At 46.0% G+C, this 21051-nt stretch overlaps 1 protein-coding gene across 1 annotated transcript in view; it reads right to left on the reverse strand.

The window, feature by feature from the left end:
* Mnd1 (meiotic nuclear divisions 1) overlaps positions 1 to 20820 on the reverse strand; it is a 60219-nt gene extending 39399 nt beyond the window's left edge. The window contains exons 1-4 of the mRNA XM_075950540.1: positions 20694 to 20820; positions 13772 to 13837; positions 8916 to 8973; positions 5177 to 5325 (exon numbers count right to left, since the gene is read on the reverse strand). Of these exons, the coding sequence (XP_075806655.1) occupies positions 5177 to 5325; positions 8916 to 8973; positions 13772 to 13837; positions 20694 to 20696 (276 nt within the window). The 5' untranslated portion in view covers positions 20697 to 20820. The remainder of the gene's footprint in view (positions 1 to 5176; positions 5326 to 8915; positions 8974 to 13771; positions 13838 to 20693) is intronic.
* Between the last annotated feature and the right edge of the window lie 231 nt (positions 20821 to 21051).

The following is a 21051-nucleotide window of genomic DNA, read 5'->3' on the forward strand; positions in this document are numbered from 1 at the left end:
CCCAGGCTGGCCTCGAACTCACAGAGATCCACCTGTCTCTGCCTCCCGAGTGCTGGGATTAAAGGCGTGCACTACCACCACCTGGACCTCAATAAACTTCTAACTTTATATGACCACATAACAAAAAGTCTGCATCTCTTCTTCCTAAGCTCGTCATTATCTATCATCTGAAGGTCTATAGTCTATCAGCGTTAGTCTTCTCTTGATTAACAGCACAGCCAGATAGTCAAAATGCATAGAATCAGATCTTCCTTTGCCATCTCCCACACCGTCACTGGGCGAGTTATTGAACAGTGGCCCCTCAGCTTCCTCACCTGTACACCATAGTTAATATCAACACTGATGCCTCATGCAGGCGTGAGAATCCCAGGGAGCTCTGAACATCCTCGGCTCCTCTCCACACACTCCACCTGCATCCAAGCCAGTGGTTCTCAACCTGTGGGTCGAGATCCCTTTGGGGTAGCATATCAAATATTATAACTCATAAGAGTAGCAAATTATATTTTGGAGATCAGACCTTTGTCTGTTGCAGGGTTGGTGAAGATCTTCTCCCAGTCAGTAGGTTGCCTTTGTGTCTTAGTGACAGTGTCCTTTGCTTTACAGAAGCTTCTCAGTTTTAGTAGGTCCCATTTATTCAATGTTGCCCTTAATGTCTGTGCTTCTGGGGTTATACCTAAGAAGTGATCGCCTGTGCCCATCTGTTGTAGGGTATTGCCCACTTTCTCTTCTATCAGATTCAGTGTTTTCGGGCTGATATTGAGGTCTTTAATCCATTTGGACTTGAGTTTTGTGCACGGTGATAGATATGGGTCTATTTTCATTCTTCTACAGGTTGACATCCAGTTGTGCCAGCACCATTTGTTGAAGATGCTTTCTTTCTTCCAATGTATACTTTTAGCTCCTTTATCGAAAATGAGGTGTTCATAGGTTTGTGGGATAAAGTCCGGGTCTTCTATACGATTCCATTGGTCGACTTCTCTGTTTTTATGCCAATACCACCCTGTTTTCATTACTGTAGCTCGGTAATAGAGTTTGAAGTCAGGGATGGTAATGCCTCCAGAAGATCCTTTATTGTATAGGATTGTTTTGGCTATCCTGGGTTTTTTGTTTTTCCATATAAAGTTGATTATTGTCCTCTCCAGATCTGTGAAGAATTTTGATGGGATCTTGATGGGGATTGCATTGAATCTATAAATTGCCCTTGGTAGAATTGCCATTTTTACTATGTTGATCCTCCCAATCCAAGAGCAAGGGATGTCCATCCATTTTTTGGTATCCTCTTCAATTTCTTTCTTCAATGCCTTAAAGTTCTTGTCAAATAGATCTTTCACTTCCTTGGTTAGATTCACCCCAAGATATTTTATGCTGTTTGTGGCTATCGTGAATGGAGAAGCTTCTCTGATTTCCCTCTCTGCTTCCATATCCTTTGAGTATAGGAGGGCGACTGATTTTTTGGAGTTGATCTTGTATCCTGCCACATTACTAAAGCTGTTTATCAGCTGTAAAAGTTCTTTGGTGGAATTTTGGGGGTCGCTTATGTACACTATCATATCATCTGCGAATAACGAAAGTTTAACTTCTTCCTTTCCAATTCGAATCCCCTTGATCCCATTATGCTGTCTTATTGCTATTGCTAGAACTTCCAGCACTATATTGAAGAGGTATGGCGAAAGTGGGCAGCCTTGTCGTGTTCCTGAGTTAAGCGGGATGGCTTTGAGTTTCTCTCCGTTTAATTTGATGTTAGCTGTCGGCTTGCTGTATATAGCTTTTATTATATTTAGGTATGACCCTTGTATCCCTAATCTCTCCAAGACTTTGGGGGAGAAGAGTGGGAGGAGGGGGAGGGAAATGGGAGGCTGGTGGGAGGAGGTGGAAATTTGTTTTTTTTTTCTTTTCTTTATCCTCCTTTTATCAATAAAAAAAATACTAAAAAAAAAAAGAGTAGCAAATTACAGTTATGAAGCAGTAATGAAATAATTTCAAGGTTGGAGGTCACCACTGTTAGCATTTGGGCATTTCAACTGCCCTGCCCTGAGGGACAGAGAGACAGCAGGACACACCACCGTCAGCCACCAGTGGCTACTGCCACCGTGAGTCAGGAACTTTCCCTATGCACATGCACTTTAGCCTTCTCTCCCAGCGCCCACTCAGAGGCCACCTCTCCCCCTTCCCCTAAGAGACCTCTCATATGGCATCTGTTACACTGTACGACTTTGTGGAGCCCTTTGGCTCCACCTGGTGCCCCTTGTCTCCAACCCAAGGTGCCTTCCATCCTTAAACCTTTACAATCACACGAGGAGCTGTATGAAAGGTTTGCAGCATGAGGAGGGTTGAGAACCACTGGTTCTAAACCTACCCTACCTTCAGCTCAAAAGAACAGTTTCTAAAAATGCTGTGTTAACTATACATATCTATAAAAGCCTTGACTTTGGGTGTGAGATTGTTGAGTGGTAAAGACCACCAAGCCTGAGCACTGCCACTTGGTGAAAGGAGAGAACTGACCCCTGTGCCTGTTCCATACATGCACTGTGGCATGCATACACACGCCACTACATATACAAATAAATAAACAAGCAAACAAATAAATAGATAGAATTTAAAGAAAAATTTAGGAGCCTTGCCTTTGTCTTAAACTGTATAACAGAATCCACAGCAAAGCTTACCATTAAGCATCATACTGGTAACTTTTTATAGTTTCTTGTTAATCATTTCCAAGTAAGTTAGATAACCACACTGATCAAGGAAACTACGAACTCTCTAGGCACAGACCACTTACTTTCTATTCAGAGAATGACAACAGTGTGCGGCCACAGCAACACATGGGAAAGCTGTGAAGGTTGACATATGCCACACACGGCTGACTGTGTCGTCTTACAAAATGTTGACGTTAAAACAAATTATAACCATGAGTCCTGCAGACCATCTTCAATGGTGATCAACACATCCAACCAAAAGGCAATGGAGAAAAATATATTTCCTGATTTAATTTTCAATTTTACTATAAGAATGTCTGTCCTCGAGAGACATGTTCCTGCACGTAATTGGAATCACCAGCAGAAAAGGAATGACATTAAAAGAAAGGAAATGAAGAGTCACCCCACCCCACAGCCCCAAGCCAATCTGGAAATCATTAACAAGAAGCTCAAAGGAAGCTGACATTCTACTTTGGCAATCAGTAGAAAACAGCCTGAGCGCGGCCCACCAGCAGTGCCCGCCAGCCGTGCCCGCCAGCCGTGCCCAGCCCTGTGTCTGTGTGAACCCTCAGCACTAGCAGGTCCTCACTCACTATGCTTCCCTGCAGGGAAATCACTTCCAGCACAGGTCTTTTAGAGCATGAACACTGACTTCTACTTTTCAAGTCACCTTCAGTAAAATACAAGTCCTCAACTACTTGCTCTGTGAATAAGTAAGTTCACAGTCTACACTCTGGGTGAGCCATCACTTATCTGAATGTGTGGCCACCACATGCAGAAACCCTAGAGGACCAGGAACCTGACCTTTCATCTTCACCACAACCCAGAAAAGTTGAGCAACCTCTTTTGTGAACTGGCAAAGCAGGTCTCTAAAAAACTTGCAAACTTCTCCAACTGCTCAAGAAAAACAAAAACAAAAAAAAACCCCAACAAAACCAAACCCTTGTTCTGACTTTTAGAGAAGGAGGCACAGGACCTACTGCATACATATCAGCATGCCCCAACTCCTGATTCACACAGGACCTACTGCATACATGTCAGCATGTCCTAACTACTCCTGATTCACACAGGACCTACTGCATACATGTCAGCATGCCCCAACTCCTGATTCACACAGGACCTACTGCATACATGTCAGCATGTCCTAACTACTCCTGATTCACACAGGACCTACTGCATACATGTCAGCATGCCCCAACTCCTGATTCACACAGGACCTCCTGCATACATGTCAGCATGTCCTAACTAGTCCTGATTCACACAGGACCTACTGCATACATGTCAGCATGTCCTAACTAGTCCTGATTCACACAGGACCTACGGCATACATGTCAGCATGTCCTAACTAGTCCTGATTCACACAGGACCTACTGCGTACATGTCAGCATGTCCTAACTAACTCCTGATTCACACAGGACCTACTGCATACATGTCAGCATGTCCTAACTACTCCTGATTCACACAGGACCTACTGCATACATGTCAGCATGTCCTAACTACTCCTGATTCACACAGGACCTAATGCATACATGTCAGCATGTCCTAACTAACTCCTGATTCACACAGGACCTACTGCATACATATCAGCATGCCCCAACTCCTGATTCACACAGGACCTACTGCATACATGTCAGCATGTCCTAACTAACTCCTGATTCACACAGGACCTATGCATACATGTCAGCATGTCCTAACTAGTCCTGATTCACACAGGACCTACTGCATACATGTCAGCATGTCCTAACTACTCCTGATTCACACAGGACCTACTGCATACATGTCAGCATGTCCTAACTACTCCTGATTCACACAGGACCTACTGCATACATGTCAGCATGTCCTAACTAGTCCTGATTCACACAGGACCTACTGCATACATGTCAGCATGTCCTAACTAGTCCTGATTCACACAGGACCTACTGCATACATGTCAGGATGTCATAACTACTCCTGATTCACACAGGACCTACTGCATACATGTCAGCATGTCCTAACTCCTGATTCACACAGGACCTATGCATACATGTCAGCATGTCCTAACTAGTCCTGATTCACACAGGACCTACTGCATACATGTCAGCATGTCCTAACTAGTCCTGATTCACACAGGACCTCCTGCATACATGTCAGCATGCCCTAACTCCCGATTCACAGAGCTGTGTCAGGTGAAGTTTTGACCTATGACTTCTAGGAACTAAAGAGAGGGTGTACTCCAAACGACACTCGACACAACTCTCAGACCTGCAGGCCAGGAGTGAACTGACAGCAGTTGATTCATATGATGATTTGGTAACGTGGCTGATGTTGTCAATCTCTTATGGAGTTCCAAGAAAACCAGAGCAGTGGGCATAAGAACACCCTAGTCTTCAATCACTCAGTCCATATATTGATTACCCTCAATTCCACACACCAATACGAGAACGGTATTGGAAAGCAGGTCCGTTACCAAGCATGCCTCTTCAGGGCTGCGGAGCCTTCCTTACCTGAGAGTTCAGAGCCTCCAGCTTGCGTGTCCTGGCATGAAGAGCTTTGCTTGGAAAAGCCCAGTAGTAATTGGACGTCCCGATTCTCTCGCAGTCAACCATGCCATCGTCCACCAAGCTCTGAAGGACTTCCTTGACTGACATGGCAGCTGCGGGGAAACATGCACAGACTCCATAGTAAGCAGCATCATGGCTAATTCAACAGGGAGCAATGAGAGACATCTGCAGAGCAGACCACAGTTAAGAGCTAAGAAAGAAAGATGACAGTTTATCAACGGGCATCTATATGTGCAGAAAAGTGAGGAGACCAGGCTCTCAAAGGCAAACATCGCATGTCTGTCCTTTTCCTTTCTTTCTTTTTTCAAGATAGGGTTTCTCTGTAGCTTTGAAGCCTGACCTGGTACTCGCTCTGTAGACCAGGCTGGCCTCGAACTCACAGCGATCTGCCTGCCTCTGCCTCCCGAGTGCTGGGATTAGAGGTGTGCGCCTCCGTCACTCAGCCGTATGTCCTTTCTTACATGCAGATCTTAGGTGTTCACACAGGAACAGGCGTGGGCAGAGGTCATGGAATTAGAAAGGAGCCCACGAGAAAAGGAAAAAGAAACCGTAAGAACGAAGGTGTAATCAGGATTAGGACACAGTGACATAAAGGCAGAAAGGCACATAGCGGGCGTGCACAGTCCTGGGGGGAGGGCGGCTAATCAAACTGGAGTACACATTGCAATGCCATAAGGAAACTGTCACTTGGTATGCTAATTAAAAGTGTTCTATAAATAATCACGCTCAAGATTTCAACTACGACGGCATTTTTTTTTTATTTTTTTATTTTTATTTTTTTTTTTGTTTTTCGAGACAGGGTTTCTCTGTAGCTTTTGGTTCCTGTCCTGGAACTAGCTCTTGTAGTCCAGGCTGGCCTCGAACTCACAGAGATCCGCCTGCCTCTGCCTCCCGAGTGCTGGGATTAAAGGCGTGCGCCACCACCGCCCGGCCATTTTTTTTTTAGTACTAGAGTTTGAGACCAGGGCTTTGAACATGAGATAAGTGCTCTAGGCTAAGCACTGCCCCAACCTTTCTAACTCTAAACTGAAGACAAACTAGAACCAACAGCATGCCTCCTGGACTACCAAATTAAAACAGTCAAGACAGAAGGAAGGATCCAAAGATACATATGGAAGCATGTATCTAAACCTTAAGCGCATGGCTTTCCTTCTGAAGACATTTGCTTTTTTAAACTCAGCCACACATCAGAAAGATGGACATACATGTTTGTCACTCAGCCACAGAGAAGAAAGATGGACATACATGTTTGGAAAGCATTTTTTTAAATATTTATTTATTTAATTTATTTATTTATTATATATACAATATTCTGTCTATGTGTCTGCCTGCAGGCCAGAAGAGAGCACCAGACCCCATTACGGATGGTTGTGAGCCACCACGTGGTTGCTGGGAATTGAACTCAGGACCTCTGGAAGAGCAGGCAATGCTCTTAACCGCTGAGCCATCTCTCCAGCCCTTGGAAAGCATTTTTATCAGCAGCAAAGGAAACTGGAAACTAGCCCAATAGTTGGCTTTTTGAATACACAATGCAATGCTATACAGCGAAGTTAAGGATACGGATAAACACATGTTGCGCCATACAGAATGCATGCTATAGAGAAGTGAAAAGACAGTATGTATTATGTGACCATAGCTCAGATGGCGGATAACGGACGATTTTTACTTTGACTCTTATTTATTTTTCCCCCAAAATAAACATGTATTGCCTTCAGCTAAGAAAACTAAAAGTTGTGACAACTCAAACAATAAACAAATTAGTGCCAACAGTTACAGCTAAGACTTAAAGACAGAATCTATTAATAATGCTTACTTTCTATATACCAAAAACCATATCCCCATTTTAATATTTAAATTTTCCCTAGAGCAGATATCTAGCTATAAAGCTTATTTAAAATGTAAAGATCTAATAAATAAAATTGACACCAAGTGTGCAAAACATCAACTCTACTCATAAAGTCCAAACTGAAATGGAAGTCAAAGGATTCTAAAGATGAAAGAGTCGGCCGTGAGGCTCAGCGACAGAGCGCTGCCTAGCAGGCACAGAGCCCTGGGTCCAGCCCAACTCTGAAAAGAAACAGAAAGTGAGTGTGCGCGTGAGCTGGCCAAGCCTCTCCTGAAAGCGACTGAAGAAGACGTGCTTGAAGCTTTGAGAGCTGCGCGAGCCTCTGTCTCTGCTCTGCTCTGCAGATGCAGTCTAACGACGCACCCGGAGAGGGGATCCGTAACCAAACCCCACAGACCAGGCTTACCCAGCAGCTAAGGTAGAGCCAGAAAGCGCTGGCTTGAGAAGGCTGAGGCCCCGTGTTTAGCTGCACAGTTCCAGCAACCAGGACAAGGCAGCACCCAATTCAGTTCCTGGTGAGGATCTCTGCCTGTTGTGTGGACAGCCTGTGTTCTTGTTATGGGTGGCCTTTCCTTTGGAGACACACAAAGATCTCTCTCTCTCTCTCTCTCTCTCTCTCTCTCTCTCTCTCTCTCTCTCTCTCTCTCTCTCTCGTCTTAAAATCAGTGCCCCACTATTAAAACCTCACACAGCCATTTGTTTCCGCATGGTGACTGTGACAGTCTCTCACTGTGGAGCGCAAGCTAACTCAGACTCATGCTTTCCGAGTGTTGAGACTACATACGTGTATCATTCACTCAGCCTTTAACTTAAGGCCCTGATGAAGGTCCTACTTCCAGGAGGGTGGGAAAGAGAGAGTCAACACATGAACTGGGGAGAACGCAGTTCAGCTCAGAGCAGAGAAACTGTTATTTATACAATACTTTTAGTAGCAGTACTTACAGACCATCTAGATGGTCAACAATAGGTGACCAGCTAAGCAGGTCTGATGGGTGGTCACAGGCTGGAACTGATCATATGCAGATGATATGCTATATAAAGAAGATCCTCAGGTAAGATTAGCTCAGCGGTGGAGTACTAGCCTGAGAAAGGTGAGCCCTGGGTCAGTCCCCAGCACAGCCACTCCTCACCACACAATAACTATAAACACAAAACTGCATATGCAGATGGTTTCCTCTCAGAATGACAGATCTTTACGTACATATACTGACAAAACTGTTCTAAAGTTTCTTAGAACAGAAAAAGGACAACCTTTCCTCCTCAGCTCAGCGATGGGAGCTGCTCCGCTCCACCTGTTTTCCTGAAGCTGTCTGTCAGGTACTCTGTCACAGCCACGGAAGTCTGACTAGCACACGGACGCCAGGAAATCAAGGATCCCAAGATGAAAAGCACCCGTACCTCAGTCTCCGAGGGAACCAACCCTGCTCATATTTTCATGTCAACTTTCTACCTTTAGAGCTAAGAGAAGAAGTTTAAGATTTCATATTCATAGTAAATTCTTGATACGGCTTCATGAAACTGACATACTATGTAAAGACACCAAATCACATTTGACAAATACTACAAAATAAGTGAGACAATCTTTACTTCTTTTGAAATAAGCTGTGAAGTAAGTGTGCATGAGGAAAGGTATGTGTGCTCCTCTTTCAATTGTTCTAGAACAGAGGGTCCAAACACAGGAACTGACTGATGGCCGAGAAGTATCATATGGGGCTTTCACAAATATACTCACGTCTAGATTTTGCATTGACAATAAAGGGAAACCCTTTATTGGCAGAAAAGACTAAGTGCTGGGTTCTCCAAGTCCCCATCATCCACCATCTCTTTAATACTCACTGATGCCTTTCTCTTTGGGAGCAATCTTCTCCAGGTCTTTCAGTTGGAATACATCTTTCTAGTTAAAAGGATTTAAAAACATGAAAAACACATAATTACTTTCTTCTGTTTATTTATGCTTATCATAACCATGCTCATAAAACATAGCATCAAAAAGACATGTCTACAAATAAATACTGTACAAGAATTGAGCATTTCAGAACTAGAAGAATGTTGTATCTCATTCAGTGTCCTACAGAACTTAAGATGGACACACTTCCACACGAGCAGAGACATCTGTGCGGGGCTGGACAGCTGGACACACTTCCACACGAGCACAGACGTCTGTGGGGGCTGGACAGCTGGACACACTTCCACACGAGCACAGACGTCTGTGGGGGCTGGACAGCTGGACACACTTCCACACGAGCACAGACGTCTGTGGGGGGCTGGACAACTGGACACACTTCCACACGAGCACAGACGTCTGTGGGGGGCTGGACAGCTGGACACACTTCCACACGAGCACAGACGTCTGTGGGGAACTGGACAGCTGGACACACTTCCACACGAGCACAGACGTCTGTGGGGGGCTGGACAACTGGACACACTTCCACACGAGCACAGACGTCTGTGGGGGGCTGGACAGCTGGACACACTTCCACAGGAGCACAGACGTCTGTGGGGGGCTGGACAGCTGGACACACTTCCACACGAGCACAGACGTCTGTGGGGAACTGGACAGCTGGACACACTTCCACACGAGCACAGACGTCTGTGGGGGGCTGGACAACTGGACACACTTCCACACGAGCACAGACGTCTGTGGGGGGCTGGACAACTGGACACACTTCCACACGAGCACAGACGTCTGTGGGGGGCTGGATAGCTGGACACACTTCCACACGAGCACAGACGTCTGTGGGGGGCTGGACAGCTAGACACACTTCCACACGAGCACAGACGTCTGTGGGGGGCTGGACAGCTGGACACACTTCCACACGAGCACAGACGTCTGTGGGGGGCTGGACAGCTGGACACACTTCCACAGGAGCACAGACGTCTGTGGGGGGCTGGACAGCTGGACACACTTCCACAGGAGCACAGACGTCTGTGGGGGGCTGGACAACAACAACAGAGCCAGCTTCTCACTGAAGCAGGAAGATTAACCCTGGAAGGTAATGTGTGACATCAGATAACGAGCTGCTCTGACGCTCTGATATTAAGAAAAGCAAAAAATATCAGGCAGAAATGAAGGCTCTGTGGTTAAAAGCTTCTCTTGCAGAGGACCCTAATTCAGTTCCCAATTCCTCCATGGTGGTTCAGGAGATCTGGTGCCCCCTTTTGACCTCTGTGGGCACCAAGCACACATATGGTACACATACATACTTTCATACTCATGCGCATAAAAAAATTTAAAATAACAAATCTTTAAAAAAAAGAAAAGAAAGAGAGAAGGAAAGAAAGAGAAAAAGAAAGGAAGGAAAAGGAAAGGAAAGGGAAGGGAAGGGAAGGGAAGGGAAGGGAAGGGAAGGGAAGGGAAGGGAAGGGGAACAAAACAGGCAGTGATGGGAGGATTGCTTTGGACCACAATTTTAAGGCCAGCCTGCGCAATATAAAAAGGTCATACCTTAAAAAGAAGGAAGGAAGGAACAGAGGGAAGTAATGAGGGAGGGGAGGGAGAGAGACCAAAGGAAAAGGAGGGAAAGTGCTTTACTAGGTGTGTCTCATGCTCCACGGATTTACCAGTTGTAACTAAAAGTTACAGACAACTGTCGAAGTTGGTTTTCATCTAAGGTTTTATGAAGCAGCTAACTCTACATGACAGAAAGCTGTCCGGCTCACGATTGTCTCAATCACTCATACACACACACACGCACACATGCAGAACACAGCATTATGGGAAAATACGCATTCAGAGTATTTAGTGTAGCAGCTAGGGACCGTCTTTGCTGACCGCCCCTTTCCTCAGTGGTGACAGGCACCAGGACAGCGAGATTTGATACTGTCTGGGGAGACTAATGCACCCAGCAATTAGGAAGAGGCCCTGTGACTGGATGGGGTGGAGAGCCATGGCTTTCTAAGTTAAACTGAAAAAGCACATCAACTGGATGGAGACCATGTCCAAAACCTCTGCTGATCCTAACGGACATTTGACAAAACTGCGAAGACAGATACTGCTGAAAAGAAAATATTTGCAGAAATATCTACTTGACAAAGAGACCTGGAACCCAGAATCTACATGAAGTGTGTCCAAGACAAGAGGAAATAATGAATTGAAAAAGGAGTGAGCCGAGGAATGCATCTGTGTGCTCCTCATGGCTGTCAAAATGTTCTGAAGAGATTTCTCACACACGGCTGGTGAACCACTCAGGATTAGAAGCATCATGGCACATGGTGCTCATCCAGATCAGAGCATCACGGCACACGGTGCTCATCCAGATCAGAGCATCACGGCACACGGTGCTTAGCCAGACTAGAGCATCATGGTACACGGTGCTTAGCCAGACTAGAGCATCATGGTACACGGTGCTTAGCCAGACTAGAGCATCATGGTACACGGTGCTTAGCCAGACTAGAGCATCATGGTACACGGTGCTTAGCCAGACTAGAGCATCATGGTACACGGTGTTTAGCCAGACTAGAGCATCATGGTACACGGTGCTCATCCAGATCAGAGCATCACGGCACACAGTGCTCATCCAGACTAGAGCATCATGGTACACGGTGCTCATCCAGACTAGAGCATCATGGTACACGGTGCTTAGCCAGACTAGAGCATCATGGTACACGGTGCTTAGCCAGACTAGAGCATCATGGTACACGGTGCTCATCCAGATCAGAGCATCACGGTACACAGTGCTCATCTAGACTAGAGCATCATGGTACACAGTGCTCGTCCAGATCAGAGCATCATGGTACACGGTGCTCATCCAGATCAGAGCATCATGGTACACGGTGCTTAGCCAGACTAGAGCATCATGGTACACGGTGCTCATCCAGACTAGAGCATCATGGTACACAGTGCTCATCCAGATCAGAGCATCATGGTACACAGTGCTCGTCCAGATCAGAGCATCATGGCACACGGTGCTTAGCCAGAATCGTGACCAGCATGGCACACAGTTCTTAGTCAGCAAGTTTTCTAATTAATTCAGAAGGTGAAACACACCCACCAGAGACTAACTGAAAAAACGGACTATAAAACACAACCCTGCATTAGCATGTGATTAATAAAACATAACAGCAATATTTTTCCAGATTTTGCATTTTCTACTTAACACCACATAGTGAACATTTAGCCATGACACCATCTTTGAGAAGGACCACTATCCATATCTAATGCCAAATTCTGTAACTGATGGTGTGGAATGTCTGAGCTAGAAGTATTTGAGTTTGTTGGAATTTTATTTATCAACAATGGAATTAGAACCCAAATTCCAGAATCAATGTTTCAACCTTGGACCATAATATTGACTTGTTCTGAACGGCTGAAGGGCTGACGTCTAATATTTATGAACATTTGGCATTGGTCTGGAGCCCAGACACATGGTGTCCCGTGTGGAAACAGACACAGCATCTCCCACTGTTTCCGAAGCACATCGCCTCACTCTGCAGCTCCCTCCCAGAGCCCACAGCTGAAATCAGCACGCACGGCATGCTCGCAGTGTGAGGACAGAGGGGGTACCGGAGCTGAATGGAACCAACCAACACGGCTGATCACCTCTGCAGAGAAAACTCTCTGCTGAATGTCTATAAGTTGTTACTCCTTAGTGTTCAAATGCCACTGAAGGGTGAAGTTGAACATTTTTAAACCAGAAATGGCCAACTTTGGTATTTGAGAAGATCAATACGGAAAGGATAAAATAATTCCACTGACTACTTTCCTCGAGTCTCCACTGCCTGGAAGAAATTAGGTCTGCTCTTGCTCTAAGGCCACAGGAAAAAATATCCAACTCGGCCGAAGAGAAAAACTGAAACAAACTTCATCTTCTCAATGACAATCATGCACTGGCTTAAAAACATAAAGAATATACCCAGAATTTCCTCAGAATATTTTAACTGTACGAGAATCTCCATTATCAAATGAAAATGAATTTTACCTCCATAATATTCTATTTTACCATTTCCCCCGTATGCACAGGACGAGAATAGCCAATGGGATAAAGGGCACAGGGAGAACTTCCTGTGGGATAAAAAACCCGTTTGGACTTGTTTCTTTACAAAGGAAAGGCCCATGAACAGGAACATGGTTAAGAAAGTAGACCTAGAGCCTGGTTTTCATCTCTGACTGTCACTTAGTAAAGCAGAAACTTTACTTTTCTCTCAGTGACCAGCACAGGTCTCTCCTGGGTATTATCATAATGCCATAGGCAGCCTGCAAACACAGAGCAGAAGGATGTCTGAGCTCCCTATGAAACCACGTAGTCCTCCTTGGCTTACACCTGATAATGCCCACTCTTGTTTTCTGAGACCCTGGCAGGCTCTTCAGACCCTCTGTCTCAGGAGCCCTCATCTGCAAAGCAAAGCTGACGACCACAGGACTTTACTCCAGGACCCTACACTAAAGCCTGGGGCGGCCAGCACCCAGGCAGCACCCAGGAAACTGCTGTGACTACTTCAGAAAAGGAGGTCAGAATCAAATACATAACTCAGAAAGAGAACTCCACTATCAGTCTACAGGGCGTTTAGGATCCACAGCTCAGAAGAGCCAAAAATATTGGAAAATTTTATCTGCCCCTTAAGAACCACGGCAGTATGGGTGTCTAACAAAATGAGACATTGAATTACATCACAGAAAAATCTACAACATACTGTAAAAATACATTTACTGTAAACATTATACAAAACACTAACAACATTAGGGGATGACTTACCGTCTCAAAAAATATCTCCATCATTCGGGTCCTTTTTTCTTCCGCACTCAGTCCTTTCTTCTTTGACTGAAGCATAAAACACAAATTAACAAAAGTCACGGTTTCAAAACAGCATTTTCCAACAACTTGGCATTAAATGTTGTTATGTGATTTTGTCTACCGTCCACAGGCTCATCACTTTCAAAGCCTGGCCTGCAGGCTCCCAGCAGCCCTGTGAATACGGGCTGCTCTTCCCTACACATGCAGCGACAGAAACAACATTTTGTGGGAATTCTACTTTGTTTTATTTTGTGCTTTTTTTTTTTGAGACAGGGTTTCTCTGTGTAGCCCTGGCTGTCCTCAAGTAGGGGCTGGCCTTGAACTCAGCAAGCCACCTGCTCTGCCTCCCAGTGCTGGGATTTAAAAGTATGTGTCACTGTACCCTCTGTAGAAATTTAGCATTTACAAAATGAACCAATGAGAAGCCACTGTATCAACTTTCAAAAAAAACAGACAGCTCCTTATAATCAGTTAACAGCTACACACACAGATTGCTGCATAAATACCAGGGAAGGAATTGATTAGTCCCACCTGGAGATCTGGTCAAGCTGGGAAGTGGGCGGGGCATTGTGCAGACCCCAGGTGCAGGCAGTGTCAGGGACACTAAGTCAAGCACTGACACACTTACTGCACGGACTGCGAGGAGGGAGAAAAGGACGAGACAATTCAAAAGTCGTTTGGCATAGAGGCTAGCTAGCTGGGAAGACAGTGGCACGCGTAGAGGGGTGACAAGATCAGAGCTGAGCTGGAGTATGAGATGGCAGCAACAGGGGCTAGCGAGAGCGCGGTGGTTACAAACCAGAGGACATGGTCCAATCCCCAGCAGCCCCAGGACATCTGTCTCCCTCTTCTGGCCTCCCTGGGCCCTAGGCACACACATGATGTACAGACATACATACAGGCAGAACACCCATACACATACATTTTTTTCAGTATTTTAACTGAAAGAAAATGAACAGTGGCAGCTGTGTGCAGGCTGTAAGAAAACCCTATCCACATAGAAAACGGAAGCCTGTAATACCTATAAATCAGATTTGAAAACAAGATGATCGGTATGTAACTGAAATACATAATTCTTATGTATATTAATCACAGTACATACTAACTTACATTCAAATTAAACAAAAAGAGTTGCCAAATTTCTTTAATGCAAAAAATTGCAAGAAAAATAAAAACAACGTGAGAAACACTGGGGTTTATTTGTTGTTTGTTTGGGGGTGGGGTGCTAAGGACCATGTATACAGGTCAGAAGACAGTGAAGTTAGTCTTCTCCTTCCTCTATGCGGCTCCAGGGATGAACTCAGGTAGTCAGGCTCAGCAACTAGCACTGTTACCAATGCGCCATCTCACCGGCCCTAAATTTAAGTGCTCTGCATCCTTCTCAAAAACTGCACAGGATCATGTTGTTTCCTTGGACTTGTAGAGACAGGATAACTCATTCAGTCTGAGGATTTCGGGAGATAAGAACTAGTGCCCGCTGCTCTGCTTCTCTGATCTTTCAGCTTTCACCCCCTAATATCTGAATCCTGGTTTATATTATTATGACCAACTAGAATTTGCGCTACAATATATATTCTACGGGAGTGCCCAGCCTAAGACGATTTCAGGGACTTTCTGAAGCTATTGTGAGTTGTTTATTTCCTGTCTTAATTTAATGAGCTTTCCAACAGAATTGTTTCACATAGAGGTTCATGTTGGGGTTAAGCCCCACTAAACCTCTCTGGATTCAGAAGGATCGCTAGAGCAGGTGACATCTGACAATAAGGTCTGAGGGTAAACAAAACAAATTAGCTCACAGAAGTCTTTTTATCAAGTCCCATTTTTTCTGTCTGTGCTCTCTCTAGTGCTCTCCTGATGTTCCCCTTTCTATGGCCCTCCTCAATGTTCCTCACTGTCTACCCATCCCACAAGGTTTCCCGTTTATACACCCACAGAGATGTGGTTAGCGATCCCATATGTGAGAACAATGGCACCAAGCATGCATTTTCTTAGGGCTAACAGGGTGGATAAAAGACTGACAAGGCAGGTGCCTTGTGTCTCAGAAGGGGCGTGGCTGTGCAGCTCCCTGGAAGATACTGGGAGGATTAGGATGAAATTTGGCTCCCTGGGCTAAACATCCTGGTGCTGTATCTGCTGGCACCCAGGTGAGAAAGAATTTCTTTCTCTGGGGCTGGTTTAGCAACCCAAGCTTTTTTCCTGCATATTTTAGGGGTAAAGGTATAAACAGTTAATTTCCTAGACTAAGACCTTGTGTCAGATGAAAGGTGAAGAAAAGCACAGAATATTAACAGTTTGTCAGGGTAGAGCAAAGGCCAGTAGGTTATATTCTTCTGAGTTCGCTATTAGAGAATCCAGGGTCACCCAGACCTGTTTATCAATAAGAGCAGACAGCAGACATACTGTCTCTCAGCTCAGCGCCTCCTGCTCAGGGCTCCTTTCCTGTCAGTAAGGATAATTGTGGGGCTCGAGCTGTATGTAGATTCGACTAGGAGAACAGAAGTTTGGCTGAGTGAACGCTTTCACACCAGAGCCCCACCATGTGACAGAGGTCATCCAGTTGTCCATACAGAAAGAAATTACCTCATCGAATGATCTATACACTGCTGGGGTATCTCGGGATGAATCCATTACGGAAGGGAAAAGAGCCATGACCTCACAAGATCTCTACAGAATTGACAGTGACTACCCAGAAAACAGGTGTTCCCGAGCCCTGCAAATCAGGCTCCTCCTACTCCCCTGAGTCTGTCCAGTGACTTGTCAGCTGTTCTTTTACTGTATAATGTCTGTGGCAGCAGCTGCACCTCCCCTTAGAGCAGTGGTTCTCAATCTTCCTAATGCTGTGACCTTTAACACAGTTCCTCCTATTGTTGTGACTCCAACCATAAAATGGTTGTTATTTCATAATTGCAATTTCGCTACTGTTATGAATTGCAATGTAAATATCTGATATGTAGGATATCTGATATGCAGCCCCTATGAAGGGGTTGTTTGATCCTCCAAGGGTTGTGACCCACAGGCTGAGAACCGCTGCCTTAGACCACACTGGTGCCTCACCGCCATATGAATATCCTGCCCTAAAACCCCCTGTTCTACCTCCCTTTCCACATTCAATGTCTTAAAGAGTTTCTCCAAGAGAGCTTTAACTTTGGAGGAAATTACTACACAACAGATCACAGGAAAACAAACTGCTCGTTAAGATATAATAAGATAAAGATTGATTCTGTCCAACCAAAATCCCTACCAGAAAAGCATCATTCTCTAACACTCGAAAGAAGGATCTTGGGACACCATTCTGTATTTCTTCTGGCAAAACTAGGAACTCACTCGTTTCCACAGCAACAGTATTATGTTGCGTGTCTTGATGAGCATGTTGGTATAAGTAAGCAGCCTCCAAATTCACACTTTCCTTTTTCTTCTGTCCCTCTGAAGACAGCAGTCCCCAGGGAACCATCCTGAGCCCTTCCTATCCTCAAATCTCCTTTGATCTCATCGTCTCTAATTTTAATTAACACTTGTGAGAAGACCACAGATGCTGGTCTGGCCCCGGAGACTCCTGAACCTCTCTATCTCATGTATCTACCAGCCTGCTGGACAGACTTCAAACTCAAGTGGTCCAAAACGAGCCACACTTTTTACCTATGCCAAAGGCCCCGCAGGCATCCTAAGGGCCTTCATCTCATTACCAACTACCAAGCTCTGTCAACACTGGCTCTTAAATATTCTCTAACACGGTGGTTCTCAGCCTTCCTAATCTGTGACCTTTAATACAGTTCCTCATGTGGTGATCTCAACCATAAAATTATTTTCCTCCCTACTTAATAACTGTAATTTTGCTATTGTTATGAATCATAACGTAAAAATCTGTTTTCCAATAGCCTTAGGCGACCCCTGAGAAAGGCCATTTGACCCCCAAAGGAGTCGTGACCCACAAGTTGAGGACCACTGCTCTATTACGTCCTGCCTGTCCCACCTCTGCCAGGATTCGAGCCTTCACTGGCTGTCTCCTGCAGTCTGTCCTCAATGGCCTAAACACACTTCGGCCTCATCCTCTAATGGAGAAACAAATCTGACTACATAGCCCCCTATGTTCAAACCTTGTGATGGTCCCAATCCTCCTAAGGATCCAAGCACCTCACAGGATATAGAAGACCCGCAATCACCTGACCCCAACCTACTGCTCTGAGTAACTCCCCACCCCACCCCAATTTACCATAACAAGATGAAACACCGTGCAATTTGAAATGTAATAATAATAAAATTATTTCCAGAATTCTCTACAGGAAGCATTCTATCGTTTCTGTGCCCTGTAAAAAGATGTCCCTCTACCTAAAACATCTCCCCTCCGACTCCTGCCATACTGTAAAAGGTCTCCCACAGCCTAGTGTGGGCCTTCTCTCCTGAAAGCCTTCCCTCCGCTGCCCTCACAGGCTGAGCATGTGTTCCCAGGACACACTTGCATCCATCACTGACTACACTGAACATCAGGACCACAACCAGTAAAAGCGCCCACCCTACACCTCCAAGGTGCTCGAGCTCAGAAGCCCACAGCACTCCTAAACATATAATCCAGGGTGTATTAAGTATCAGGAAGCTGGTGGCCATCACCTTGCTAGCAGAGAAAGCAGAGCACTCTCAGTGAGGCAGACAAGCTCCAGGAAGCTATGCAGAACTACTGTTAGTTAAACTTATAGTGCACAGTTAGAACCCAGGGGTGTTTTATGACCCCTTCCACAGGGCCCTCTTGCAGTACCTGAAGCCATGATGAAGTTCACACCCAGGTAAGCTTCCCATGTCAGTGGGCATCAAACTACCACACATGCGCTCATCTTGGGGACTTTAAAAGGCTAGAGCCCAAGTTACCCTGTGTGAACTGCAATGCTGATGATGAGCCTAGGCATGCCCCTTTAAAAAATATTCTCAGTTGCTTCGACTTGCTTGTCTCACTAGACTCCCAAGGCTGGCAGGGACTGTGTGGAGAAGTGGCAATCTCCTTAGGGTGTGATACCCTTGCATGGCTCTATAACATGGACCTGACCAGGTCAGCAAGGGAATGAAATATAAGCAGGATAGACAGACAGAAGGATGCTCAAACAGAAAGCTGGGATTGGTGCTCTGGGCTCTTGGTGGAGAAACTGTGGCACTCCAGAAGCCCAGTGTGTTCATTACAGAGTTGAGCAGAGGCAGGTGGCTGCATACAGAGGGTTATTACACACAGATAAACAAGGAGACAGGGTTAATACACACATCTGAACAAGGAGGCAGGATTAGCTAATCTTGGTAGCCAAGGAACAGCCTCTGCAGGCGAGCAGTCCTCAGGCCATAAACACCAGAAGGGAATAAAGTACAGAGCACATTTCCCACACAGGCTGGCAAATCTCGCTCTGGGTCTCCCAGGGAAGACTTTGCCATCCTCTCTGCCTGAGGCTATGGGGTCTTTGGTGTGGTCCCGTTTATCAACAACACTTCCACTCAGGACTTCCCTCATTCAAGTCTCCCTCAGCTCCCTACATTGGGGCTTTATTGTGTGGCTAAATCAGGAGAAAGAAGGAGCCAAATCTGGGAGCAAACCTCCTTTTTTTAATATTGTTATTTAAAAAGAGTTCCTGGGAAGTCCTTTGCAATTCCCAGAGGCAAACAAGAAGTTAAGGGCGCGTCCTGGGGAACACAGCTTACAAGGCTCTTACTACTCAACAAATATAAAATCATTCCAAGAAGGCAGATGAATTGTTTACATGACTTTCAGGCTGTTTTATTTCTTTCTATTTTATAAGTTACTCCTAGCCACATCTGGAAACCACTGAGGTCGGATTTAAAATACCTAATGTAAAAAGGGCATCCTACTGACACTAGAGACTTCCACAAGAAACAAAAAGGGCTCAGTACTTAAAACTGGAGGAGGGTGGGTAAAACGGGGATGCCTTCCTATTAGTGAGGGGACCCAAAGCCACCCCAGGTTTATGACACTTCCTATCTGAATGAAGGACTTCAAGGTACTTTTTAGAGTCAAATCAAAACAGCTATTAATCCAGGATTAGCAAAGAGGCCGAAAATTTAACTTTGACCAGAATAACTCTGAACTCTTTTCCTGATCATATATAAAAATAATAGCAAGTACCTATGTGAAGCGTTAACAAAATCCCTTGGCAGTAGGCAACGGCCCTATAAAGAGGGTTGGCCAGCACATCAATAACGAATAAATAGTTCATTGTAGTCGGGTGCTTTAATTCTACAAAGTGAAACTTGATAACACGAAGTACTGGTAACACGGTTGTTTTGAGCTATTTTATGCCCAGGTGGCCCGGTTGTTAGTTCAACCACAAAGAAGCCGTTATCAGTTATAATTACAGCTGGGCAAGTTTCTTCAAATAAATGCCCTACAACCTCGTCGACCCCTTCTAACGGCTTCTTAACTAAATTAAGATATTAAAATCTCGGGTCACTTTAACGACACATTGATACTCTGTCGCCAGAAGCGGAAAGAATGGCGCGAAACTTTGAAGGTGGATGAAAATGATCCAATGGGCAGAAAGTCATTAAGTTCGGAAAGATATGGGGGGGAGGGGGGCTGCGCGGGCCGCCGCTGTTGATGAAGGGGAGCGCCGTGCCAGGCCTGCACGAGGCCCCGGGTTCTAATCCCAGCCGAACCAAAGGGTCTTGAAAACCTCAGCGTCAACTCAGCCCCACGGGCGGCGTGGGGCTCTCGGACAGGCACCGCGGGCCGGCCCCGCTCGCCGGGCTTCGGTTCCGGAACGCTCCGGTTCAGACCGAGCGCGGCGCGGGAGAGCTCGGGCGCAGCAGGAGGAGCGGGGCCTGGCCAGGCTCCCACCACGCCGCCGGCCGCCGCCCCGAAGCCCGGAGGTGCGTGCGTGGGGCTCGCTCTTACCATGGTGCAAACCGCGGCCTCCCCGTTTGACTCTGGCGCCGACAGCCGCGTGGGGTGGGGAGGGCGGAGGAAGAACCGGGGCGGTCGCGACGACCCCTAGCGGCCCTCGAGAGCTGCGGGACCCGAGGGAGGAACCGGGCCGGGGCGGGGCCTGGGATGACGCGCAGGGCGGTGGGGGGCGGGGCCTGGGATGGGCTGGAGCGCTGAGACCAAAAGGACCTGCAGGGTTGGGGAGCGTGAACGTGGAATAGAAAAGTCCGGGGCTGGGGTGCTCTTCCCCTGCCTCAGGGGTTGCAGAGTTGTTTGCTACGTAAGTGTTCAATGTGGCTTTTGTTTTTCTGTGTGAAAGGCAACTTTG

Source organism: Microtus pennsylvanicus, chromosome 16 (assembly GCF_037038515.1).
Source record: "Microtus pennsylvanicus isolate mMicPen1 chromosome 16, mMicPen1.hap1, whole genome shotgun sequence".
Lineage (NCBI taxonomy): Eukaryota > Metazoa > Chordata > Mammalia > Rodentia > Cricetidae > Microtus > Microtus pennsylvanicus.